This window comes from Setaria italica, chromosome III, assembly GCF_000263155.2.
Source record: "Setaria italica strain Yugu1 chromosome III, Setaria_italica_v2.0, whole genome shotgun sequence".
NCBI classification, from domain to species: domain Eukaryota; kingdom Viridiplantae; phylum Streptophyta; class Magnoliopsida; order Poales; family Poaceae; genus Setaria; species Setaria italica.
The window spans coordinates 8,406,642-8,432,348 of NC_028452.1; the positions used below are offsets into that span (position 1 = coordinate 8,406,642).

The 25,707-nt window shown below is 45.9% G+C and overlaps 5 protein-coding genes, 2 long non-coding RNA genes and 1 other non-coding gene across 21 annotated transcripts; 4 read left to right on the top strand and 4 right to left on the bottom strand.

The window, feature by feature from the left end:
* Positions 1 to 289: 289 nt before the first annotated feature.
* On the bottom strand, positions 290 to 3,312 carry LOC105913923 (RNA polymerase sigma factor sigC). The gene is made up of 7 exons (XM_012844296.2): positions 3,091 to 3,312; positions 2,595 to 2,761; positions 1,931 to 2,503; positions 1,597 to 1,824; positions 1,333 to 1,473; positions 1,012 to 1,212; positions 290 to 840 (listed from the first exon to the last, which is right to left on the bottom strand). Exons 1-7 carry the CDS (start codon positions 3,197 to 3,199, stop codon positions 559 to 561), a joined length of 1,701 nt encoding a protein of 566 aa, XP_012699750.1. The 5' UTR covers positions 3,200 to 3,312; the 3' UTR covers positions 290 to 558.
* Positions 3,313 to 4,072: 760 nt separating this feature from the next.
* On the top strand, positions 4,073 to 4,145 carry TRNAV-UAC. Its single transcript has one exon. It is a non-coding gene; the product is annotated as a tRNA-Val (tRNA).
* Positions 4,146 to 5,077: 932 nt separating this feature from the next.
* LOC101767972 lies at positions 5,078 to 8,593 on the bottom strand. The gene is made up of 9 exons (XM_012844253.3): positions 8,262 to 8,593; positions 7,367 to 7,481; positions 7,179 to 7,282; positions 6,709 to 6,834; positions 6,488 to 6,608; positions 6,306 to 6,390; positions 6,091 to 6,204; positions 5,960 to 5,999; positions 5,078 to 5,552 (listed from the first exon to the last, which is right to left on the bottom strand). The coding sequence occupies exons 1-9, from the start codon at positions 8,439 to 8,441 to the stop codon at positions 5,400 to 5,402; spliced, it is 1,038 nt and encodes a 345-aa protein (XP_012699707.1). The 5' UTR covers positions 8,442 to 8,593; the 3' UTR covers positions 5,078 to 5,399.
* An 807-nt stretch (positions 8,594 to 9,400) lies between these two features.
* On the bottom strand, positions 9,401 to 12,180 carry LOC111256716. Of its 2 annotated transcripts, XR_002677011.1 has the most exons (5): positions 12,056 to 12,180; positions 11,789 to 11,974; positions 11,303 to 11,326; positions 11,055 to 11,206; positions 9,401 to 9,830 (listed from the first exon to the last, which is right to left on the bottom strand). It is a non-coding gene; the product is annotated as an uncharacterized LOC111256716 (long non-coding RNA). The 2 variants fall into 2 exon arrangements; XR_002677010.1 differs by lacking the exon at positions 9,401 to 9,830 and having other exon boundaries at positions 11,191 to 11,326.
* LOC101772653 (AAA-ATPase At3g50940) lies at positions 10,610 to 12,878 on the top strand. Its single transcript, XM_012844969.3, has 3 exons — positions 10,610 to 10,688; positions 10,966 to 12,046; positions 12,152 to 12,878. Exons 2-3 carry the CDS (start codon positions 11,057 to 11,059, stop codon positions 12,584 to 12,586), a joined length of 1,425 nt encoding a protein of 474 aa, XP_012700423.1. The 5' UTR covers positions 10,610 to 10,688; positions 10,966 to 11,056; the 3' UTR covers positions 12,587 to 12,878.
* Positions 12,362 to 24,451, bottom strand: LOC105914138. Of its 13 annotated transcripts, none has more exons than XR_002677001.1 (11): positions 24,255 to 24,451; positions 22,719 to 22,787; positions 21,866 to 21,928; positions 21,309 to 21,416; positions 21,022 to 21,226; positions 20,681 to 20,909; positions 20,450 to 20,590; positions 18,843 to 18,913; positions 18,503 to 18,701; positions 18,188 to 18,416; positions 12,362 to 12,481 (listed from the first exon to the last, which is right to left on the bottom strand). It is a non-coding gene; the product is annotated as an uncharacterized LOC105914138 (long non-coding RNA). The 13 variants fall into 13 exon arrangements; XR_002677005.1 differs by lacking the exon at positions 12,362 to 12,481 and adding an exon at positions 17,252 to 17,378 and having other exon boundaries at positions 21,309 to 21,370; XR_002677007.1 differs by lacking the exon at positions 12,362 to 12,481 and adding an exon at positions 17,252 to 17,378 and having other exon boundaries at positions 18,188 to 18,373; positions 18,541 to 18,701.
* LOC101772252 (AAA-ATPase At3g50940) lies at positions 17,369 to 19,276 on the top strand. The gene is made up of 2 exons (XM_012844970.2): positions 17,369 to 18,445; positions 18,584 to 19,276. The coding sequence occupies exons 1-2, from the start codon at positions 17,471 to 17,473 to the stop codon at positions 19,010 to 19,012; spliced, it is 1,404 nt and encodes a 467-aa protein (XP_012700424.1). The 5' UTR covers positions 17,369 to 17,470; the 3' UTR covers positions 19,013 to 19,276.
* LOC101771588 (protein HYPER-SENSITIVITY-RELATED 4) lies at positions 19,402 to 21,851 on the top strand. The gene is made up of 2 exons (XM_004960981.3): positions 19,402 to 20,935; positions 21,050 to 21,851. Exons 1-2 carry the CDS (start codon positions 19,952 to 19,954, stop codon positions 21,440 to 21,442), a joined length of 1,377 nt encoding a protein of 458 aa, XP_004961038.1. The 5' UTR covers positions 19,402 to 19,951; the 3' UTR covers positions 21,443 to 21,851.
* Positions 24,452 to 25,707: the final 1,256 nt, after the last annotated feature.

Genomic DNA, 25,707 nt, shown 5'->3' on the forward strand with positions numbered 1-25,707 from the left:
CTGATACTCCGCCATACTCCGATATGCCATTTTTCAAAAACAACGATATGGGGATACAGGAATATATATTTAATATAAATATATAATAGAGATAAAAATAAAATACATACATAATTCGTGAGCATCTCTTAAAAGGTCATTGGAGTAATTGATTGCTTATTGTTTTATATAATAATTCATCATATCCTCAATTATTCCTCCTTATTAGTATATATTGTGAACAATGATGCATTTATATAGGTAGAATGAAATGTTAGGGTTTCTAGGTATCTGGAAAGAATCGAAAAGGTATCAACAAATTATCAGGATTATTTTATTTATTTAAAAAATATTAAAATATCCGATACTTGTCCGACAAGTGTCAAATGAGTATCAGTGTCCGGGCTGAGTATCAAATGAGTATCTGATACATGAGCGTTCGCAAGTATCCGCGCATCGTAGCTACAAGAAGTTGTTGATGCTAGTACAATGAATACTGAGAGTATGTGTATACGCCGCCTCGGAAAGAAAGTGTGATATATACAGCTACCGTGCACAGCATATAACTCACGGGAGCATTTAGAACCTGCAGAAGTCGTCGAGGTCGCGGCGCACGTCCTGGTTCCTGAGCTTGGCCATGGCGGACTTCTCGATCTTCCTGATCCACTCCTTGGAGACGCGGTAGATGCGGCCGATCTGCTCCAGCGACATGCACCTGCCGTCCTCCAGCCCGTGCCGCAGCTTCAGCACGTGCCCTTCCCGCGCCGGCAGTCTGTCCAGCACCACCAGCAGCCTCTCCCTCAGCTGCTCCCGGAACATGGCCTCGTCGGCGGCCTCCAGAGACGCGTCCGGGATCACCTCCTGTGTATGCAGACGTCTTCTCTCATCAGAACTAAGAACTAGAACACATTTTTCTTTTGTAAAGAAAAAGCAGCAAGTCCTCGAATTAATGGATTATTCAAAAAAAATTGAAATAAATTTTAAATAAGATTTATTCAAAATTGTGGCAGCATGATGAATTTGTAATTTTACCGTGAACTTTGCGTTCTGGCCGATGCCGACCTCCGAGTAGAGTGACACGACCCTGCGAGAGCACTTGCGCGCCAGCCTGACGTTGGCCACCGACACGCCGACCATGGCGGCGATCTCTGAATCCGATGGGTTCCTCCCTTGGCTGTACCGGATCGCGCGCCGCGCCTCCTTCACCTTGCGGATGATGCTCTCCATTCTTGCCTACACTTCCATTTTTGTGTGATGGATTCATTAGCACACGGTGTTTTTTCCCCCCTCACACGAACGAAACAAGCTGGAAATTCATGCTATCGAGATCAGAAAATGGTTGCAGAGGCGTACGGGCAGGATGGTGACTCCTGAATTCTCGGCCAGGAGAGCTAGCATCCCTTTCCTGATCCAGTACTTGACGTACGTGGAGAACTTGCACCCCTTCCGGCTGTCGAACTTCTCCGCTCCATCGAGGACCCCCATTTTCCCAGCCTGCATCGATGCCATTCCAAGAAGCTACATCAGTTACAAGATCTAATGATACTAGATGTCATTTGTCAATGCATAGAGAGCAGAATAAAAGCGGTGACTGAAGAGATGCGATGTTGTTGCAACCTGAAGTAGATCGTCGAAAGCCGTCCCCATTCCGGTGTATGTTCTTGCAATGTACCTGACCAGCCACTCGGTGGTCACTATCAGCCTCTCTCGGCAGCAGTAACCTGCCTGCAGCCTGCTCTTCAGCTCTGCCTCATCAACTCCAGCTGCCTCTGCCCACCTCTGGTAGCTCACCTCCTGCCCATCCTTCACCATGTTCTCTCTGATCTTCTCAAGGTTTGCACATTCCTAGTCGAGAAACATGAAGAACAGCTAAACCAAGAGCTTGAAGAATACAACATGGTCTATTGCCATTCACTAGCAAAGATAAGAATGCTGATTGAGATAATAGTACCTTGATGGTCACTAGCAAGGATGATTGTTCGCGTATAATGGTCCTTCTCCGGACCGGATAATTTTTCCACTCGGATATAAACTGGCTGCTACTAGACTTTCGCGATTTCTTCGATCTTCTTTGATTCACCTTCACAGAGATCCTGGAGCCCTTTTCTGATGCTCTCATTCGTTTCAGCTTCCTCTCTTGACTCTTGCCACTCCGAACGATTACTTCAGTATCTTGCTCCTCCTTCAGAGGAGTCTCTGGATCGAACTCGATGATTTTGTCGAGCAGAGAACAATCTTGTTCATGTGAGGTCTGTGGTAGGGTGTCCAGGGTGGTCCTGGACATAGACGCATCAAACGATCTCAGAGCTCCAAGCTGTTCGATACGTACAAGGATACCCTTTTCCAGCATTTTCAGGTCTTTATAAGCCAAACTAGTCTCCAATTCATGAAGGTTTTGCATTAACAACCCATACTGCAGATCTCTGTCTGTGTAATTCCTATCCATCCAGAATAACGTCTCTTCATCCATCCAGTCATTCTGTACATTTCTGCCAAGAGCGTCGTCAAGGACCTTCCTTTCTGCCTGCAATTCTTACTATAAATATTTTTGCAATACCAATAATGAATAGAAAAAAAAAGAGAGACCTTGTTCGTCATAGAGCCATGAGGAAGACCTTGGGTTTTGTCAAGCTGCTTGACTTGCTCTCTGTGATCTGAAGCACACTGGATGAAGATGCAAAAGCGGTCGCAATGTCCCGGCCATGGTATTTGCGGCGTTTTAGCAAGAGATGCAAGGCCAGTGCCGCAAGGGATCCAGAAGAAATCGACCTTCCTCCACTCACTGTAAACAAAAACAGAAAGGAGAAGAAGCTAGTCAGGCATTCATGACATTCGTTAGGAGTGGAAAAAAGAGTCAATCTCAATCACTGCCCATGACCTTCGTTTTGAAAGGAGAAAAAAAAAACCCCTCTGAGGTCTTAATTACTACCTACAGTACATTCAGGTAATCATATTTGTTACCTTCACAACAGTATCTTATCTTATATTTCATCGATCAATAGAGAAGGGAGTCAGGGACAATACTCCAGAAAAGAACAGCACATCAAATGCACATGCAACTAGTTTATCAGACATGAGCAAGGAAAAATCCATGAGCAATTGAGCACTCACATGGATGGTGAGACTGCTTTGGGGGCTGGACCTGCACCATCCACGACCACGAGGAGGAAGACGACGAGGACGATGCGCAGGGCCTGCCATGCATCATCTGCAGACCCATACAGACGCAGCTCCTGTCTTGCAGCAATGGCAGACGAGGCCGGATGGGGAGGAGAGTGAAGGATAGCAGCAGAAAGGAAGCAAAGAACAGGGATAGAAGAGAACAGGGATAGCAAAGGATATCCAGGCCTCGTTTTTTGGTTGGACCTGCTGGGCTGGGAGAAAGGTATTGGGCTGAAAGCGAGTGGGGATCTTTTCTCGTCAGATATTTACGCTCCTCTGGCAGCACTCACCACTCAGATTCCTTCATGCCCCTAAAAAAAACTCAGATTCCTTCGTCTGGAGCGAGCTCATCACCTCAGGCTTGAGCTTGTTAGAGCATCGAGCCGACAAAACCTTCCGAGCTTAGAGCTAGACTCAAGCTTGGCTTGTTTATGATTCGAGCCGATCTCGAGTCGAGCTTATAGCGAGTCAACCACGAGCAATTCACGAACCTTCATATCTGTATCATTTATAAACATAGTTCACCAAAGTCTATATAGTAATCGGACTAAATTCATTGCATTACTTATAGACATTGAGATTTGAATAGTACAATTAGACAAAAAAAAATTAAAGTATATATATGTGTATACACCTCATAGGTCATGGTCAATCGCAATACATGAGCTTACTCGAGCTTTTCGATCTCGAGCTCGAAAAAGCTCACGAGCTTTGAGTTAGGCTTGAGCTTGACTCGTTTAGAAATCGAGCCGATCTCAAATCAAACCTAAGACGAGCCTAGAGTTTTTTTTACAGCCCTACCCCTCCCCTCTCCGAAAAAGTGTGAGAATCAGGAGCACGAGCAGCACGTGAGGCAATTCGTATGGGATATTCCCTACAGTAGTTTAAAATATAATACTAATACCATGTGCTCGAACCATTAGACATCTAAGTTGCTGTGGTGTAGTGGTTATCACGTCAGTCTTACACACTGAAGGTCTCCAGTTCGATCCTGGGCAGCAACATCTTTTTTTGTCTCCATGATTATTTTTTAAAAAAATTGGATCAATGACCCTTTGGTTAAAACTTGGGAATTTCTTTTGTCCCCTCACGCGCCCTGGGCAGCAACATTATTTTTTTGCCGATATGTTTTTTTTTAAAAGGGATCCATATCGATCCTTTGGTTCACAGAACGAAAGCAATGCACGTCACCCTTGCATTGCACAGCTGCTTCACAGAACGAAGAAAGCAACAAACGCGCGATGTCGCGTCTGCTGGAACCTACCGGGGCAGCACAACATTCAGCTGTGCAGCAGTAAATTCGTTTACCGATGTAACTTTGGAGCAAATATTAACAAATTTTTGAGAGGGCTGTTTTCCAAATTTTTGAAAGGGCTGTTTTCGATTCTTAATCGCTTGAATGGACAGACTTGCATACAAGATCATCCTTCAGATGCGTTCTTCCTCTAGAAAAAAAATGAGTTTGAAAGATCACCAACTAATCCAAGTAAGCTTTTTAGTTTCTTCCAATTTTTACGTATTCAAGTAAGATTGATGCATTTACTTCTTCTCTATCAATATATGTCTGGCAAATTTCTTACCGGTTGCTTCTAGAAAAAATAGTAATATTGATGTATTATATACAGGTCGTAGGCTCGTAGCCATGCCAAAATCTTGTGCTTGCGCTATGCATTCGGTTATAAGCATTAGTATCACTAGCTAATTGAGCCGCCCATTTGTGTCTGTAAACCACACTCAGCAGTTGGCACAGGTGGTAACAAAATTTACGAAACGAAAATAATACGCCTTGGCCTTGTAAACTTCAAACGTCGTATTACCTTATCTGATGACCCTGGCATTGAGCCGGCAGAAAACCGACCCTGGCAACCGGCAGAAAACATATCCAGCGACTACTTCCAAAACGCCGCGAAGCAAATATAATAAGCAAGTTCGCCCGTGGATAATGCAAAGGCGCGGGATGTAATTAAGTTAGCTTAATCAGGAAGAGATTGTATCCAGCACACACACATGGCCATCCCTGCACCAAGGTACACCACCTGTTAGAGTTTACAGGCATACAACGCTCTTCTTGTTACCATAAGCACCCTCCAGAATTTGGGATATCAGTCATCCCGCAAATCCACATTGCAAAGGGTGCACTGCTGCGTTACACAACGGCATGCTACATTTGTCTGTCTGTCTCAAACCACCGGAGTGGCTCAACGATTTAGCAGCATATAATTTTCCCGCATAGCAGCATATAATTTTCCCGCATATCTCTACCTGAACCACCATCTCTGGATCGCAGAAATGGGTGTCTGGAGGAACGGGGCATAGCGGTGGATGTATGGATTCACAACCCTCCCAATTTTCGCCCAGGCACTCTGGTGATAGCTGGATGTCACAGGAGCATGGTACATCAGCTTCAACACCTGTACAAGCATGCGAAAGACACTGGTAAGCAATGCAGTTAAAGTGCAGTGTATGTGCTGACAGTTGGTGTAAGTTGCTTGGGAAAGAGCAGCAATACACCTGACAGCTCATAGCTACAAATGATGACCTACTTGTTATTGCCAACCAAATGCTAACTGGTTGTTAAATGACAGAAAAGCAGGGCAGAAGATATATTGAGTCTCTTGGAATTGAAATGATACAGAAAACAAGCTAAACAATTCATATGGCCAGAGTCAAGAGATGCACAGATGTTACAAAAATTACAAAAATTACATGCAGCAAAACAGCACAGTGTGATGTCATACTAATCCCTCAGTTATCCAGTACATGCAAGTAAGAGATGAAATACAAAAGGCAAAGGCTGAACATTTGGAGGATAACTAACCTGCCAGTACATGAATGTCTGAATTATGCTACGACGCCACCTGAAAGAAAAAAAAAGGGTATAGGTCAAAAGATGCAATTACTCAGACAAAATTAAATTTCAGAATTGTTTGGACAGCTGAATAAACATACGAGAACAATGATATGATCAGAAGAAAACCCAAGGCGATTTCAGCATTGGAACTAAGGAGACTCAGTGTAGTATTGTTTGTCTCTACCCAAAGACAAGGTTCTTCCAAGTATCTCCTGAAAAAAGACATCGATACAGCATTAAGAAATGGGCACTGGGTACCGACTGTGCCAAGGATACAGAAACACACTTCACATGTAATGGAACATACACTTACCTATAGAAAGAGGATCGGTTGAAATTACGCCTTAGGAATCTGGCAACATGATCAAGTGCCCAGCAAAGCACAGGTAGTGCAGCAACTGTTATAAATTTAAAATTATAAGAGGAAGCATACCCAAAAGCAGCAAAAAGGAGATATCAGAGTCACGACTTTGCAAGAGAAAAGGTGCATCTTACTCTTTAAGTGCAATTGAGATGTGAAGAACATAGAAGAGAACATCAAATGGATAAAATCCTTGGTTGCAAGTACAGACTGCAACCAAGCCTGAATTGCTGGCATGTTCCACGCTCTTGGTTTCTTTACACAGAAACAAAATTTGATCAAAGTCCAACCAGGTAAAAGAAAAAACAGTGGGCTATGGATGAATTATTCATTCTTCAGATATGAAGTTACTTACCCCATAAGTACTGTATAGAGAATATCCCGAGGAGAATATTGTTCCCAGTAATGAAAGTTTGCAAGCTCTGTCAGCAAGGTGTTTTGGCAAAATTGGAAGCATTCCCAGAAAAGCAACTACAAGTACCTGAAACATAATAATTTGGTCATGCCAAAGTAAACGGTACAAGCAAGGTTAATGACCTAATGTTCAGAACAAGAGCTATAGGACCAACATACCAAACACAAATGTAAATCACGACAGGCTGATGGTTCAGCAGTAGAGAACATCGCCACGGATAAAAAAGAACAAAAAAACAGAGGGAGGGAAGGAGGAAGATGCCATGCCCACAAGGATTACCGGAACTATAGAAGCAAACCTAACAATGGAACTTCTTCTACAGTGACCTTTAAGAAAAGAACTTCTACAGCAAGTATTTTATGCATACATCATTAACCATTCAATAACAGAAAAGGTGGCTCATTACTCACCCAGGCATTAATGGAGAAATGTATAGTCCGCGCATCAAATCGTAAAGGGTTGACAGCACTGTCTGTTTGTGCTGGTGGCGGTGGCGCTGACCTTGAAGTAGATCCTACACATGATATCCATTAAGCTAACTGATAGATGTGAATGATGGATTCCATGGTCAGGTATGCTCAAAATGTACATGCTTTACCTGAGTTACGAGCCCTGAGATTCTCGTTGGATGGAGAGGGTGAAGACCTTACATCTGGCCTGCTCGGCTGACTGGAACCGGTGGATGACATCGGCTCGACTACCAGATCACGGTCCTGTGAAAACAAAGAAATAAAAATGCATGAACTACCGCCCTTACCCAAGGCACACAAGTGATATAATTAACTAAAATGATGAGCACACGCAAATAGCAAGATTTTTTTCTCATTTTTCTTAACTAATGTGCAAACAAACTTCTTCTGTGGTTCTGCCTGCACAGTTGCATAACAATATCCTGATGTATGGTCAGTCTAAACTAAGAATGAACATGTTGCATGTTCGTAATCATGAAACCACAAGCTTGAAGGATATGAGGCTCAAGTTTCAAAATGCTTGCTAGACAGCAGGCTGTAGCAGGGAGAACGAATTACAAGAAACCTACTTGTAGCACTAGTGCATAGCACATCATAGCTTACTATCAATTGGGAATAACGCCCAGGGTTCAAAGCAAGGAATACATCGAATCGAACAGGCGGCGTTCGAGGACAGCCTACAGTCAGGTCGCAGCGTCCATCCCATCTGCAGTCCTGCCTTGACCAGAGAAGCAAGCAGCGTGCGCGCGTTGGATCTCTGCTCAGCCACTCACTGCAATCACCACTCCAATCGAACGATAGGATTAGCAGGCACTTCCCACGCAATCTGGAGCTCGGTACAAACCAACCCCAGCACACGTAGGTAGCACGACCGCGATTCCGTACGGAAAGCGCGTCAGATCCTAGTACCGAACGCGGACGGACGGCTCGAGGAACAGCGGCAGCAGGAGAAGGAATCGAGAAATCCAAGCCAGGAGAGGAGAGCCCCGGGCAGCAGGTAACGAGTGGGCCAGTAGAACTCACGATGTATCGCTGGTAGAACTTGCGCTTGAAGTGGTCGACGACATCGGGGCGGGAGGCGAGGTTCGGAGGGACGAGGACGTTGGACCAGTAGTCGGACCAGCGCGCGTCGCCCTCGTAGTCGTACGCCGCCGCCGCCGCCCGCTTCTGCTCCTGCTCCGCGTCCGCCCCGGAGCCTGCCATCGCCGGGGTTCCGCTGGAGCCTGGGGGTTGGGTTTTGGGTTGGGGGCGACGAGGAGATAGGCAGAGTGGCGACGCGAGTTGGGGAATTTTGGCTGGCGTGTGGCGACGCCCGAGGAAGCCGATGCCGATGCTGGCCGAGTGGGGGATGCTGGGTGGGAGACCAGACGACAAGACTCGGGTCCTCTCTCCTCGCCTTTCTTTCGTGGGGGTTGGGTTAGTGGGCCACGGAAACTCAATGATCGCGATCCAATAAGGCCCAGATCGTTAGCAAAGCGGCGTTGTGATCCTTTTGGCCCGGACCAAAAGACCGCAGATGTTACTTTTCTGAGGATCTCCAGTTACTTCTTATTATTACTTCCTTGGTAACACGGGGCATTCCTTTGTCTAAACGTTTGGTTCCAAATTTCACAAAAAAAAAAATGCAGGGTCCTCTCCGAAATACACCTCATGAAAATTATGGAGCCATAAGATAGATAAGAGTAAATTTTAGAAGAGATTAGCACCCGAAAATTTACAAGAGCAGTCTCTTGGAAACATCCATCAATATGAATTTTAGCAGACCATAACAGTGCAAACTTGCAGAACGGAATAGGAACCAGAGGAGCTTCTTCAAGTTTTTTTTCTTCTTTTTTGAACAAACGACTTCTTCACCCTTCCGCATCACAGCACAAGACCTACCAACCAAAACGCCGCGTGCAGCCACTCGGCGCATCGCAACGCAACAAGTCAGCTGGCGACGGGATCAGATCCATCTTTCGACTTGCGGTCTATAAACGGAGACACAGCCAATCTACTGTGCCTGGCTTGCCACTTGCATCTGGCCACTAGCAACTTCGACGGAGGCTTGCCCCATTTTGGACAACTAAAATCACTGTGCCAGGACTGTTGGAGCGTTTCGTTTGTATTTGTAAATTATTATTCAAATATTGACTAATTAATCTCAAAAGATTTGTCTCGCAAAGTACAACCAAACTGTACAATTAGTTTTTAATTTCGTCTATATTCAGTACTTACTGTAAATTTGACGTAATAGGAAATCTTCTTTTTTTGGAATTTTGAGGTCACTAACGACACCCCGACAGACAAAACAAAAAGAAAGAGATGCATTCATGCATCTGGCCGCTTTCCAGCCTGTGTCTCGTCGTCGCAGGCTGCTTCCAATCTGACGCTGTTCTGATCTGGGTTGGTGATGCACGTCGCCCGGTCTTCGTCTGCACGGAACGCGATCCAGCACATGCCGTTTCAGCCACCGCGGGCCGTCCGTGGGTGGAGGTGGGAATAAACAGAGACCTGATCTGGACCTGGGAGAGATGACCCTGGGACGCCGCGGCGTTGCCGGCAGAAGCTTCCTTCTTCCACTACTTCCAGTTCCTTGCCGCGGACACCACTCTGCGAAAAAAGGATTTCCGTTTCAAAAGGAAGCTTGGATGCCAAGGAAATAGCTAAAGCAGATGCTACCCACTAATTTTCTTTTCTATAAATAAACAAGAAATGCCACTACTTTTTTACCCTGATGACTTTATTCAGTAGTTTTAGGTGCTATTACAGTGTGTGACCTCTTAGGATATTATTCGAAGTTGGCTTCACAACAGGATCAACGCTGGAAGGAATCAACAACTGCCAAAAAGGATGTTATCGCACTTCAAAAAGCTCCATTAGCAATTGGACACAAATCCGGGTTTGTGGTGATGTGAGGTCATGTTTCTCTTCTGACATAAGACCACACTGTGATCAGTGTGATGGGAGTTGGAAGAGAATAATCTATTCCGTTTAGGGGGTGTTTGGATACGAGGTGCTAAACTTTAACAGTGTCACATCGGATGTTCGGATGCTAATTAGGAGGACTAAACATGAGCTAATTATAAAACTAATTGCAGAACCCTGTCCTAATTCGCGAGACGAATCTATTAAGCCTAATTAATTCATCATTAGCAAATGGTTACTGTAGCACCACACTGTCAAATCATGGACTAATTAGGCTTAATAGATTCGTCTCGCGAATTATACTCCATCTGTGCAATTAGTTTTGTAATTAGCCTATGTTTAATACTCCTAATTAGCATCTAAACATCCGATGTGACAGGTGTTAAACTTTAACAGGGTGTTGCCAAACACCCCCTTAGACGAAGTCATCCATCACTTGGTCACTCCCCCTATAAAAAGCCAGCCCAGCTCCACGGCTCCACCCTCATTCCCCCCAATTCAACACCAACTCACCCAACACCTTTCCCCTCCTCCCTCAGCTAGGCCTTGTTTAGTTAGGGAATTTGGGAGGTGCCAAATTACTGTTACAGCACTGTAGCACACTGTAGCGTTTCGTTTGTATTTGTGAATTATTGTCCAAATATTGACTAATTAGGCTCAAAAGATTCGTCTCGCAAAGTACAACAAAACTGTGCAATTAGTTTTTAATTTCATCTACATTTAGTACTCCATGCATGTACCGCAAGTTTGATGTGATGGGGAATCTTCTTTTTGCATAGTGTCAAAGTTGGGAGTTGGGAGTAACTAAACATGGCCCTAGTCAGCCTCCTCATCTTCTCATACCACTCACTTTTCCACATCAAGAACAGAGAACAGGACAGAGTCCATAGGGACCAAGGATCTGCTCACCCATGGCGTCCTACGACAAGGCCTTCGAGTCCTACAAGAAGGCCCTCACCACCGCGGCGTCCGTCGCGGCATCTGTGATGCTGGTGCGCAGCGTGGTGAACGACGTGGTGCCGTACGAGCTGCGCGAGATGCTCTTCTCCGGCTTCGGCTACCTGCGCTCGCGCGTGTCGTCGCAGCACACCATCATCGTCGAGAAGAAGAATGACGGATTCACCAACAACCACATCTACAACGCCGTCAGGACGTACCTCGCGACACGCATCAACGCCGACCTGCAGCAGCGCCTGCGAGTCAGCAGCATGGACGAGGATGACAAGATGATGATCAGCATGGCGGAGGGCGAGGAGATGCTGGATGTTTATGAAGGCACGGAATTCAAATGGTGCCTCATCTGCAATGACAACTCAAGTGACTCCGGAAATGGCAGTGGCCTTCAGAACGAGGTCTCCTTCGAGGTTAGCTTCCACAAGAACCACAAGGAGAAAGCCCTGAAATCATACCTCCCATTCATTTTGGCCACTGCCAAGGACATAAAAGCTCGGGAGAGAACTCTTAGGATATACATGACTGAGTACTCGAGCGAGTGGTCCCCAATTGACCTCCACCACCCATCTACATTTGACACACTTGCCATGGACCAGAAGCTGAAGCAGTCCATCATCGATGACCTTAACAGGTTCATCAAGAGAAAGGATTACTATAGGAAGATAGGCAAGGCATGGAAGCGGGGGTACCTGCTGTATGGTCCACCTGGGACCGGCAAGTCCAGCCTGATTGCGGCCATGGCCAACCTTCTCAGGTTTGACATATATGACCTCGAGCTAACTGAGGTCAATTCCAACTCAGACCTTAGGAGGCTTCTTGTTGGTATGAGCAACCGATCCATTCTTGTTGTCGAAGATATTGACTGCACCATTGAACTGAAACAACGAGAAGAAGGTGAGGGGCGTGACAAGTCGAATTCTACAGAAGAAAACAAGGGAGAAGACAAGGTTAGTAACTTTGAATTCAGAATACATCAAGTGCACAAATCTCATCTCTTCTTGATTCCATGACTTCCTCACATGTACTGATGAGAATTTGGATATTCTGAGCAGGTAACGCTGTCTGGCCTGCTCAACTTTGTTGATGGGCTGTGGTCAACAACTGGGGAAGAAAGGATCATTGTCTTCACAACCAATTACAAGGAGCGGCTTGACCCAGCATTGCTGCGGCCTGGAAGGATGGACATGCACATCCACATGGGGTACTGCACCCAAGAATCTTTCCGAATCCTTACCAACAACTACCACTCCATCAACTACCATGACACATATCCAGAGATTGAGAAACTGATCAAGGACGTGAAGGTGACACCCGCAGAGGTTGCCGAGGTTCTGATGAGGAATGATGACACCAATATTGCGCTCCATGATCTTGTCGATTTCCTGAAGTCAAAAATGATAGAAGTCAATGAGATCAAGACTGAACACAAGGAAACAAATAACCAGCTGGATGAGAAGAAAGACAACAGAGATAGTGACAAAAAATAAAAACCCAGTGGAATTCCCTCCGAACAGTGGAAACAAAGACAAAGCAATTAACGGTTTGTGTGGAAGCAAACAATGACCAAAAGGTTTGAGTATCATATAGATAGATCCTACAGGAGATCCACTTGCATATCCGCATATGCGATTGTCAGCAATTGTTAACATTGTATTTTTGGATCAATGAGGTGCACCTGTACTTGCAGTTGTCCGCAGAGTTCTGTTAGTAATGCCTTACTAGCATGTACACAGAATTATAGATATGCAAAATCCATATGGCTTTTTATGTGAAACTGCAGACATGCAATTGCCAATCTTGGAAAGTGTATATCAGTACTTATTGTTATTCAACATAAGTCATTTCCCATATAGGCCATGCATTGCACACAATTTCTACAATTTATCCTTGCCACATCCAGAGATTAAGGAGCTGATCAAAGAGGTACTGTAACATCTGCAGAGGTTGCTGAAGTTCTGAAGAGGAATAGCAACACTGGTGTTGTGCCACTGCCACATGATCTTGTCGATCTCCAGAAATCGAAAATCAAATATGCTAATTAAATCAAAAATTGCCACAATGATGCAAATAACCAGCTGGATGAGAAGAAAGATAACAGAGACAATGACGAAAATGAAATCCCAAGCAATTCCCCTCAAAAGAAAAGGAAGGAAAGAAAACTCAAGAAATTGAAAGCTACTAGCAGTTTGTGAAGAAAGTAACAATGACCAAACTGTAAGCATACCATGTATATAGATTGGTCCTACAGGTGTTCGACTGGCAGATTCGTGATTGTTTGAGTATTAATAACGTTGTGCTTTTGGAATGATGAAGGGTGCTGATACTTAACATTGTGCATCCAGAGAAATTTCTAAGCACCGTTTCAAAATTCAACAAATAGTGTAGAAATCTGCAATATCAATACAATATTGCATTTTATATATGTATTGTGCCCCAAACATTTCCCATTGCATAATGGAAAACATATAGTTCTTATACAGAAGCAAACAGAATAGTAACGATTAAGAACAAGAAGACCTGATCTTAGCTACCTGGTTCAGGTACCTACGCCTAGGCAAGTAAAAATGTGGAGAATTAGCAAGATTAATTACAATTCATCTCGACATAGTCTTCTACAGAAACATACACAGAAGCAAACTTGCCATTGCGCCGTGAAAGGCAATCTTGGAAACAAGGACTAGTGGGCGTAGCGCCATTTACAACGGAGGTGGTGCATTCTCCATTTCCAGTATTGGCTACTGAGTACTGCTTCCTCGCTCAACAACTGGAATGTAAGAAAGGTAGGTTTACCTCGAAGTCCTTACACGACTCGGCTGGACAAGGACGTACGCCTCACCCGCGCGCCCGCTTCTGCTCCTGCTCCGGCTTGACCCGCGCTCCATCCTTCGCCCTCGCCTCGCGGTGGTTTGGCCCGTCGAAGCCGAGGGGAAGGTGACCTGCCGGCGGCAAGTGGCGATGGAGTGGAGTTGGGGATTTTGACCGGCAACGCCGATGCCGAATTGCCGATGCGACCGCCTGCTCCACTCTGGGCTGTGCCTGGGCCATGGGTCTCGTTGCCGGGATGGTGGGCCACGTAAGGCCTGGTGAAGTTTTCTTTGGGGGAGACCGTGGGCCACGCAAAAGTGCAGGAGGATTATGTTGTTAGGTGGGCCCAGCTCGTCGACAAAATGGATCACCATCATAGGCCCAGGCTGCAAAATGGATCCTACGTGTCGGATGACTGTGACAAAGCACGCCGGTCAGGGTCACCTTTGAGATTCGCGCGTAGGAGCACGGGAGAAGCAGGCGCGGGCGGGAGGACGACGGTTTTGCAAGGTGCGGCCGGCTTCGCGTGAGAAGAGCGTGTGGTTTTGTTTTCTTATAGTTGGTTTTGGTTTTGGGCTCGCAGTCCAACTTAACGGCCAACCCACTACTACTGTAGATACTAGACGACATGGCTTGCTACTTGCATTTCCCGGTTCGGATAGACTGATTCTGCGAATGCCTAGCCCCATTAGTCAATAAAAAAACAAGTGCCAAGTTTCATTTCAGATCAGCGAATGAACCCAAAAAAAGAGACCTTTCTCGCTCGGCACAGCTCCGCTTCAACAAATGAGAGTTTTCGGTGGAACCGGTGAACCACGCGAGCTGGTTAGATGCGTGGGGCAGAAAGCTCGTAGTACCTGATAGCGCAGCTATGCAGTGGAAGGGAAGAAGCCTAAATCGACCCCTGCTTTTTTTTTATTCAAAGACATAAAAGCACAGTACAGATAGATTGGACTCTCGGAGGAGACTAAGCATCTACTGTTCCGACGCGCCCCTGACCCTATCTTGATTAAAACCGAAAACCCTCTCTAAGGTGGAGCCTAGTTGAAGCTGTCTTTCAAAGAAAAAATGGGAATCAAAATCCACTTTTAATACTAATAATCCTATTTATGTTAATGAACAAACATGTCAAAAGAGGATCAACATAATCAATTGAACATGGAATTCAAAGATATATATATACACCAAAGGCCATGCAATTCAAGAAGCCAACTAGCATGAAGGATAAACACATATGCCTTCAGTACCATTGAGGTTACGTATGTAACAATAGCTAAAGCTGCAGTCATAGTTTACTTTACATTGTACATCTACGATGGTGCTTGGTTGTCCGCTGTCCTTCTCCCTAGTTCATTTTGGAATAGCTAGTTCCTAAATATTTAAATAGTGAGTATGTGCAGCCACATTCCATTATGTGCAAGAGGTTGCGGAATAATAGCTCTTAGTCCTTTCGACATAGAGAACGAATCCTCTGTTGCAAGAAGAGCAATGCCGATTGTAAGGTTAAGTATTACGTACGTCAAAATCAGTCAGTGACTCATTTAACTGTTGTGCAAAAAGGTAGTCTTTTGGCAACTGCAACCATCCATAGCCATAGCGGGTGACGGAAGATCAATAGGCTGTTTTTTCATAAGTTGATAAAATGAGAGAGCAGCTTAATGAGAGATGCTAAGCAGGTGTCAAGTTAATTGGTCTGAGAGCCAAGCCAGCTTTCTAAGTAGTAAAAAGCAGGCATTAAAGTAGGTGAGCAAGTCAAGTTCTTTATATGCTTGAAGCTGATTACGCGCAAGCATACTGAGCGCGTACTCCGTGTAGCACAGTAGCACACCGCACATCGAATCGTCGCCAAAAGAAAGCACCATTCAGCTCATGCGATTTCATCCAACGCGTAGTAGCCCAGGGTGCATATTGAGTAAACTGACACTTCCACGAAGCTACATCCCTTGCGGAACGCATAACTCTGGAAAAAAAAATGGAAAGAAGAAAAAGGGGGGAACTTGAGAGGAAAATGGAAAGAAGAAAAAGGGGGGAACTTGAGAGGAAGCTTGGATGCCAAGGTTGTTACAAAGCAAGTGCTGGAGACACCATTTCCTCTCCCATCTGCACTTTATTCGGTAGATCAAATACATTGCAGCGTGCTACATGATCATGAAACACATGCGTTCGGGAATCTCAAGGAAAATACATCACCGTGTCCGTGTGCGAACTACGATACGAATTCGATATGTTATTCGAAGTTGTGTTCACTAAGGCCCCGTTTGGGTCCAAGGAATTGGAATCTATTTAATGGAGTATGCTAATTTATGTTGGAATGTGGCATTCCACAACTTTCCAAAGTTTAGATATAAGTCTATCTTAAATTCATGGGGTGGGAGATGGAAATTGATTCTATAGATTATGGTTATTAGAATGGAATTCAATTCTTATAGCACGCTCTTAGACTCGCTTCTCTATGGTAGAAGTGCAGCATACAAGTATCTCTCCCATATCACCAACTATAATATACAACTATATTCCACATACAATTATATTAGCTTAATTAATTTGTGTCTAAATTATAATTATTAGGATGGAATTCAATTCCAATGATCCAAACGGGGCCTAAAGGATGAAGGATGGAAGAAACCTTTGTTAAGTGCCCTCCACCCACGATTCGACGTACGCGGGTCTACTTTTCCCTGTCAATAAGTTAAGATCACCGTAGCGATGGTGGGAGATGGTACAGCACCCTACTTTATACTTACATATTCATAGCTGCTCCTTTATTTATTTATTTTTTCCTTGTATAGAAGAAGGAAATGAGTTAACCACACAAATCAACGTGTACATATCAGTAATTTGCTTGTGTGTCAGTGGTAGTACTGACGGGAAAAATAAATTTCCCTGTGCGTTGCGATAAAACCGTCAAAAAAAACATTTACACCTACAAGTTTGTGGCACAGCACCCCAACGATCAGCCTCTGCGTTTGACCTTCTGAAGAATCTTGTAGGCCGTGTTTAGTTGGGGAATTTGGGAGGTGCCAAATTACTGTTACAGCACTGTAGCACACTGTAGCGTTTCGTTTGTATTTGTGAATTATTGTCCAAATATTGACTAATTAGGCTCAAAAGATTCGTCTCGCAAAGTACAACAAAACTGTGCAATTAGTTTTTAATTTCATCTACATGTAGTACTCCATGCATGTACCGCAAGTTTGATGTGATGGGGAATCTTCTTTTTGCATAGTGTCAAAGTTGGGAGTTGGGAGTAACTAAACATGGCCGTAGTGTACGCCGACCGGGCCGTGTGCTGACCGTCTGCCATCCTTGCTTTCTTTAGACCAAGTCACAATCACTTATCACTTGGTCGCCACTCGACTCGCGCATATAAATGCCGCGCCACCGTACCCAAGCTCCACGCCTCCACCTCAATTCTTCATCAGCACCCACCTCCTTCGTCTGGCCTCGTCTTCTCCGCATACGGCATACCACTCCCTGCTCCATACCAAGAGCAAAGACAAGTCCATAGCAAAGGAGAGGGCAAGATCGAGAGAGAGAGGAGCGAGGATTCACCCACCACCCACACCATGCCGTCCCACGACAAGGCCCTCGCCGCCGCAGCGTCCGCGGCGGCGTCGCTGATGCTGGTGCGCAGCGTGGCGAACGAGCTGCTGCCCGACGAGGTGCTCGACATGCTGCGCTCCGGCGTCGGCCGCCTGCGGTCGCGCATGTCCTCGCAGCACACCATCACCATCGAGAAGAAGGTCGACGGGCTCACCAACAACCACGTCTACGAGGCCGTCAAGGCCTACCTCGCCGCGCACGTCAGCACGAGGACGCAGCAGCACCTGTGCGTCAGCAGCTCGGACGAGGATGACAAGATGACCGTCACCATGGCGGAGGGCGAGGAGATGGCTGATGTCTACGACGGCACCGAGTTCAAATGGTGCCTCAACTACCGCTACATCCCCTCCCCAAGTGACTCCGGCAATGGCAGGCAGAGACAGGTCGAGGCACACTCCTTCGTGATGACCTTCCCCAAGAAGCACAAGGAGAAAGCCCTCGACTCTTACCTCCCCTACATTGTGTCCACAGCCAAGGCCATGAAAGCGCAGGAAAGAACTCTCCAGATATACATGAATAGTTGGGAGGACTGGTCTCCAATGGACCTCCACCACCCATCAACTTTTGACACATTTGCCATGGACCACAAGCAGAAACAGTCCATCGTCGATGACCTTAACAGGTTCATCAAGAGAAAGGATTACTATAAGAGAATCGGCAAGGCATGGAAGAGGGGGTACCTGCTCTACGGTCCACCTGGGACCGGAAAGTCCAGCCTGATCGCGGCCATGGCCAACCATCTCAGGTTTGACATATATGATCTCGAGCTGACTTCGGTCCAAAGCAACATGGACCTCAGGAAGCTTCTTGTCGGCATTAGCAGCCGATCCATTCTTGTGGTTGAGGATATCGACTGCACCATCAAACTGCAACAACGGGAGGGAGGCGAGGAAGATACCAAGTCGGATTCTACGGACAGCGAAGATGGACGAGAGAAGGTGAGTAACTTTAATTTGGAGTCAGAATGCATCATGTTGATAAGAATAGATAAACACCTTTTCTGATATTCTTCATTCCACAACTTCCTCCTTACCTATATGCTGATATGCTGACGGAAATTTGAACGATCCACACAGGTTACACTTTCTGGAATGCTCAACTTTGTTGATGGGCTGTGGTCAGCGAGCGGGGAGGAGAGGATCATCGTCTTCACGACCAATTACAAGGAGCGGCTTGACCCGGCGCTGCTGCGGCCTGGCAGGATGGACATGCACATCTACATGGGTTATTGCACCCCCCAATCATTCCGAATCCTCGCCCACAACTACCATATGATCGACTACCATGCCACATATCCGGAGATTGAGAAGCTGATGAAGGAGGTGATGGTGACACCTGCAGAGGTCGCTGAGGTTCTGATGAGGAATGATGATGCTGATGTCGCGCTCCATGATCTCATCGATCTCCTGAAGTCAAAAGTGAATGATGCCAATGTGATCAAGAGCGAACACAGCAGTGCAAATAACCAGCTGGATGAGGAGCAAGATGACAGAGACCATGACTAACATCGGAAACTACAAGCAATTTCTGAAAAAAAAGAAGAAGACAGGAATTAGAAGTGGATGTCTAACCATTACCAACGGCAAATAGTTTTTTTTTTTGAGAGAAACAATGGCAAATATGTTATTTTTTTGAGAGAAACAATGCCAAATATGTGATTGTTCGAGTCTCAACAATATTGTGCTTTAGGAGCGATGAAAGGCTCTGGCACTCAACATTGCATATCTGCAAAATTGTGCAAGTACTTTCTCAAAAGCAAGTATTTTGAACGAAGCAGTGTCAAACTCTGCTAAGAGAATTTCGTGTGGTTGCCCAGTTTTGCACGAATAGTGAAATTGCGTCTCCTTGTGCGCTCCCTTGGGCCTTGGCAGACAAATCTAAGTAGTACTGGTGCTTTTGTCAGTGAACATCTGCTCTGTCTAACTTAACTCAAAAAATTTTTTCTGATTATGTCTAACTGAAAAGAGGAGATCCGGAGGTTGCTGATGGGTAGAGTCGCGCGCGAAGGTCGTGTGGTTTGGGCCAGAAACGAACCGACGTGTAAGGTGATGGGGCTTCTAGGATGCATGGCCCATGGGCCGTTCCTGAGTCCTCTTACCCCATTCACTTGTCTCCATCCACATACGATGAGTTCTAAATTTTGTTAACCCCTCCCGAAATCCACCCGTGACTAAACCCTTGTCCTGTCCAGACTCTTCATCTTCTTGCCTCGTAAGAAAAACTATTGTAGTATTCTACTACTCCAGCACAAACGGCGGCGCGTTTGCAAACCCATCATCCATCCATCGCTGCCCTGCCCTAGCTAGCTAGCTTCACCTCGTTCCAACCGCAGCAGCCTCCCCCCTCTCGCCACCGTCGCCCGTCGCGTAACAACAGCGAGATCAACCGGCCGGCCTGGAACAGGAGCACCGCTAGAGCAGCCGCACCACGGCCACGCGCGCGCCATGTCGTCGAGCGGGGGCTACGAGAAGTACATCACCATGGCGGCGTCCGTGGCGGCGACGGCCATGGTGGTGCGCAGCGTCATGAGCGAGCTGCTCCCCTACGAGGTGCGCGACCTGCTCTGCGCCGCCGCGCGCTACCTCCGCTCCCGCGTCTCCTCGCGCCACACGGTGGTCATCGACGAGGCCGAGGGCCTCTCCGCCAATCAGATCTACGACGCCGCGCGCACCTACCTCGCCGCCCGGATCAGCACCGACATGCCGCGCCTCCGCGTCAGCCGCGTCGACGAGACGCAGGGCATCATGGTCGGCATGGAGCAGGGCGAGGAGATGGTCGACGTCCACGACGGCGTCGAGTACACCTGGAACCTCGTCGCCCGGGACAACACCCCCGGCGCCGCCTCCAGGGCGGCGGGCACCAAGGCCAGGGGCCGCCTCGAGATCAAGTCGTTCGAGGTCACCTTCCACAAGAAGCACAAGGACAAGGCCCTCGAATCGTACCTCCCGCACATCGTCGCCACGGCCAAGGCCATGAAAGACCAGCACCGGAACCTCAAGATGCACATGATCGAGTACGACGCCTGGACAGCCGTCGACCTCCGCCACCCGTCCACCTTCGACACGCTCGCCATGGACAAGAAGCTGAAACAGTCCGTCATGGATGACCTTGAGAGGTTCGTCAAGAGGAAAGACTACTACAGGAGGATCGGCAGGGCGTGGAAGCGGGGTTACCTGCTCTACGGACCACCTGGGACTGGCAAGTCAAGCCTGATCGCAGCGATGGCGAATTACCTCAAGTTTGACATCTATGATCTTGAGCTGACCGAGGTTAAAAGCAACTCGGACCTCCGGAGGCTTCTTGTCGGGATGAGCAACCGATCCATCCTTGTGGTTGAAGACATTGACTGTAGCATTGACCTGCGGCAGCGGGAGGAAGGCGAGAAGCGTGTCAGGTCCAGCTCTACAGGAGAAGAAAATGATGACAAGGTTAGATGTTACTCCATCAGTTAGAATCATAGCCACATATTTATGTGATAAGCACCATGCATTTGTTGATTGGACGACTTTCTTACCAATGCTGCTCGGAAATTTGTTGAACAGGTGACGCTTTCTGGGCTGCTCAACTTTGTTGACGGTCTCTGGTCGACAAGCGGGGAGGAGAGGATCATCGTTTTTACCACAAATTACAGGGAGCGGCTTGACCCAGCACTACTGCGGCCTGGCAGGATGGACATGCACATCCACATGGGGTACTGCACCGCAGAGTCTGTTCGGATTCTGGCAAGGAACTACCACTCAGTTGAAAATCATGCCATGTATCCAGAAATTGAACAGCTGATAGAGGAGGTAATGGTCTCACCTGCGGAGGTTGCTGAGGTTCTAATGAGGAACGAGAACAGTGATGCTGTACTCCAGGATCTCCTTGAGTTCCTCAAAGCAAAGAGGAAATTAGTTGGTGAGAGCAAAGCTGCAAATGAGAATGGAAATGAATAGATGAAGAAATGTGGCAGAGAGACCAACATCTAACGAAATACACTGAGCAAAAGAGGGATTACAGAAAGTCAGAAACCAGTGATGGTCACAAATTTGTGTGCAATGTAAATGAGGTAGTATTAGAAAAAAAAAATATAGCCAAGAGTACTATTGTTGGCTCTTGAAATTATGGAGCACCTTTTTTGTAGTGATAAGGTGCAACTGTACCACCATTCTTAACAATTATTTACTTATTTCACGATTCTTAACATTTCAAGATTTAATACACAGTTCAGAGAAGAGCATAATAAATAAACAGAGCTTGCAATGTTCTTTTTACTATTTCTTGACATTGCTTCTTATTATTCAAGCATGTGTATCGATTCTAATATGGTGTTTTCAATGGACTTGTCAAGCTGAGATTCAGAAGGATATTCTCTATACCTTCAAGGACCTGTCAAACACATCAGCCTTCAGCGTACTTTGTTCTTGTAGTCCTACCTCTGGCTGATAAAGTGGACAAAAAATGTTTATGTAGCATAACTTGTGATACGTGTAAACATCCATTGCAGGTTACAACATATAGGAGCATCAAGTGAAATGGTGTGTCAATTTAAGTCATCTGAACTTCTGTGATAATTTGAGTCCTGTTGAAAATATTTCTGGCAGATAGTATTGCAGGGCTGCCATGCAGGCTTTGGCCCTCCCCAATTGTATTAGTATTTTCGCAAAAGAAACACATCATTATGCAAAAATAACAGAAGCTCTGTACTGCACCTACGGTCTTATAAAGTGGAACTGCATTGGAAACTGCAAACATAGAGTGTGCAGAAACAATAATTCATCATCTACCAGGAGCAGGAATCATCATCTTACTGTATCTAAACCTTTGTCAGAGGCTCAGAGCCAATTCAGATGACACGAATCATTTAACCTATTTTGTCAGGTCACAACCCACAAGCTAGATCCAAAGTGCTACGACAGGTATCTTGCTGCTTGGTCATAGAAGCATAACAGCTCCCACAAGTTTAAAGATCCTAATTACAGCATTCCTTACTTAAACTGCATGGTCCAACCAGAATACATCACACAGCAGGAAAGACGCGAAAACAGCACATTATTGGTAACGACATAAACTGGTGAACTTTAAACATAAAGCAGACAGAAATTACAAGGACTGATGATCAGATAATGAAGCTGTTATTAGGAATTGTTACATTTTGTTTAAGCATGTGCAGTAACCCTAATTAGCATTTCTAATGGAGTTGTTAAAGATTCAAAAGAGTATTTTTTGTACCTTTAATTGCTTGTCAAATACATCAGTCTCCAGCGTGCAGCTTCACCTTCTTTCTTGTAGTCCTACCTCCTGCTCATAAATTTGACCAAAAAAAGTTTCAGGCAACAAACTTGTGATACACTTGTAACCATGTAAATTTTGCATGCTACAACAATTTTTTTGTTTGGAAAATCCATGTTACAACAAATAGGAGCATAAAGTGAAATGGCACATTGATTTAAGTTGTCTGAACTTCTGTGATAATTTGAACCCAGTTGAAAATGTTTCTGCCAGATAGTATTAATTGATATTAGAATGTCACACAAAACTTTGCATGGCAATGCAAACATGCAACAAGTGTAACTGGGTACCAAATCTGCTAACCAAAATCAGCACATAGCCATCCTTTCATCTATATACTTATTATGGCATTTTTTTTAAAAAAAAATGCAGTCTTCACGGTATATCTTTGACTATCAGTTTTAAATATCATATATAAGCAGAGCTTTTGAAATTATAAGTATTTTTGGAAGCATTTAAAAAAAACTATCCCTACCTTTTCCATATGGCCAATCAACAGGGTATCATACATACCAGTGTAAAAGTTAGAGAATATTGACAGCATATCCTGCTTTGACATTTACATACATAGGAAACTGCTTATGCATAGTAGTAAACAAAATTTCATCCAAGCAATGTACTTGACAGAAAACAGTTTCGCTTTCGCAAGCTTTTGTATGCTACCATAAAAAGCTAAACACTTATGCTTGCATCTTATATGAAATAAACAAGCACGCATTTCCTGAAAAACATATCCCAATGCAGAATGCAGCAACGGAGGGTGTTACATTAAGGCTTAAGCTGTGTCTAGTTTAGGCTCATTCAACGATAGCTGAAGCAAAGAACGACAGGATGTTCTTTTTTTCGAACTAGTTGCTGGATTTGTCAGGAATTCATTGATGTATTGCCATTATGGGTGACAATGACACAAATTATAGGGCCTAACAAATTTAAGAGATATGAAAATGTGCAAAATGTGAAAACACTTGCTGATGTGTTATTGGTGCGAGCAATCTGAAAATGGGTGTGAATAAATACAATCTAAAGAAGCAGAGAAGTACAATCTCATCAGCTTGCCGTCTGCATATGAACACAACATTAGTGCCAATGTTGTTTGCGTCAACTATTACACAGAGCCGCTATCCTACTTTCTCAGTGCTCAAAATGTAATCTGAGAAAGGGGGAGGGGAGAAATGTTCTCATCTTGTGACTGAATAGTAAGTTAGGTAGTAGGATCCGTAATCTTACTTCTTACCCTGGCTATCTGATCTCTGCCAAGCGGCAGCAATTGAGCTCGTCAAAACAGGCATACTTCATCATCCTGCATGCCCAACTCTTAATCCCCAAATCACTCACTACCAGCGTCATGAACAGCGCAGGCGATTCAACTCACGCAGCAAAGAAGTCAAACGGAATCACTGGGGAAGAGGTGGTCTGATCCCAACTTCCACATACTGGAATCAGACGGATCAGATGCGACGACGGAGATGCTATTACCTTCCCATCGGCGACGCTGCGGCGAAGGGAGGAAAGAAGCCGGAACGATATTCTCTTCCAGACGGACGGTGCATAGCGGTGGCGCCGGCGACGGCCGGGCCGGGAGCGTTCGTCGCCGGCGAAGACTCGCCCCGGACGCCGTCGACAGGTTCAGCGGAACACACTGTGGGATGGGGTCAAACGTCTACTCTCCTTTTTTTTTTTTTGAGAATGGTGAAAACGTCTACTTGGTCTGCGTGGGCTGGACTAAGATGGGCTTTTGCGGCCTGACAGGCGCGAAGTCAGTGCGTGGGCTGGACGATAAAAGAGCTTGCGAGCGAGGGGAGGAGGTCCGTAGTGGGCCTGATGGGCATGTACAACCCAAACAGAGGCACATTTTCGGTGGAAATTCTATCAATCTTTGATCGCGTCATTTGTGCAATGTGTCAAACTCTGATTGGTACTGGGACTGCTTTGCTCCTCTCAAGTCCCAAAGCACGTCCCGGCGGAATTGTTAGAGTTTGGAACTAGCATAAATGTGAGGGATTTGGCTAACCGGAACATAAAGATATGATCGAGAGATGCCGCTGGCCCGACGGTAGCGGAGGCTCCGAAATACATGACACGAGGTTTAGAACAAACCATTTAGTTTATTTTTGAATTAAATAGTTTATCTTTAAACATCATATATCCATGTACGGGAATAGTACAAACATCAAAGGGTGCAGAACAACGGGGTGTTTGGGAGGAGGGGGCTAAACTTTAGCCCTGTCACATCGGATGTTCGGATACTAATTAGGAGGACTAAACATAAGCTAATTACAAAACTAATTGCAGAACTCCTAGGCTAAATCGCGAGACGAATTTATTAAACCTAATTAATCCATCATTAGCGAATAGTTACTGTAGCACCATATTGTCAAATCATGGACTAATTAGGCTTAATAGATTCGTCTCGCGATTTAGCCTAGGGGTTGTGTAATTAGTTTTGTAATTAGTCTAGGTTTAATACTCCTAATTAGTGTCCAAACATTCGATGTGACGGGGGCTAAAATTTAGCCCCCTCCTCCCAAACAAGCTTCAGCCGAATTCCTTATTGGGCGCGGGCGCCGCTCGGGCGTAGCAGCGAACGGACACGCGGCACCCAATGCTCGCGCGCACGTGATTGCTTCCGTGAGGAGCAGAGCTTGGGGGAGATGGGGGCGGGGGGGCCGGCTGCGACGGGAGGTGGGGGAAGCAGACGGTGGCGAGTCGCCGCTGGCTGCGGGCGGCAGCTGTGGTGGAGGGGTATTAGGGTTAGGGATTTGGGTTTGGGTTTGGGGGCTTTCCATGGCCTGCAGGCTTAGAGAGGTGACCAGTGGTGGCGGCTGTGGGTTGTGGGCGGCGAGGCCGTGCGGCGATGGCATCGCCGGCCGGGTGGTGGAGGACCTCCGACGGGCAGCCGGCGGCGGGGGCGGCGGAGAGCAATGGTTCA

Bases quoted from the DNA above. Each gene is read 5' to 3' on its own strand.
- LOC101767972 (XM_012844253.3), bottom strand. From the start codon at position 8,441: ATGGCAGGCTCCGGGGCGGACGCGGAGCAGGAGCAGAAGCGGGCGGCG. The intron at 7,482-8,261 runs GTGAGTTCTACT...TTGTTTTCACAG, and splicing joins AGTTCTACCAGCGATACATC to GACCGTGATCTGGTAGTCGA. The intron at 6,609-6,708 runs GTAAGTAACTTC...TTCTGTGTAAAG, and splicing joins CTCTATACAGTACTTATGGG to AAACCAAGAGCGTGGAACAT.
- LOC101772252 (XM_012844970.2), top strand. From the start codon at position 17,471: ATGCCGTCCCACGACAAGGCCCTCGCCGCCGCAGCGTCCGCGGCGGCG. The intron at 18,446-18,583 runs GTGAGTAACTTT...CGATCCACACAG, and splicing joins GCGAAGATGGACGAGAGAAG to GTTACACTTTCTGGAATGCT.
- LOC101771588 (XM_004960981.3), top strand. From the start codon at position 19,952: ATGTCGTCGAGCGGGGGCTACGAGAAGTACATCACCATGGCGGCGTCC. The intron at 20,936-21,049 runs GTTAGATGTTAC...TTTGTTGAACAG, and splicing joins GAGAAGAAAATGATGACAAG to GTGACGCTTTCTGGGCTGCT.
- LOC105913923 (XM_012844296.2), bottom strand. From the start codon at position 3,199: ATGGGTCTGCAGATGATGCATGGCAGGCCCTGCGCATCGTCCTCGTCG. The intron at 2,504-2,594 runs GTCTTCCTCATG...TAAGAATTGCAG, and splicing joins GCAGCTTGACAAAACCCAAG to GCAGAAAGGAAGGTCCTTGA. The intron at 1,474-1,596 runs GTTGCAACAACA...GCATCGATGCAG, and splicing joins CTTTCGACGATCTACTTCAG to GCTGGGAAAATGGGGGTCCT.
- LOC101772653 (XM_012844969.3), top strand. From the start codon at position 11,057: ATGGCGTCCTACGACAAGGCCTTCGAGTCCTACAAGAAGGCCCTCACC. The intron at 12,047-12,151 runs GTTAGTAACTTT...TATTCTGAGCAG, and splicing joins AAAACAAGGGAGAAGACAAG to GTAACGCTGTCTGGCCTGCT.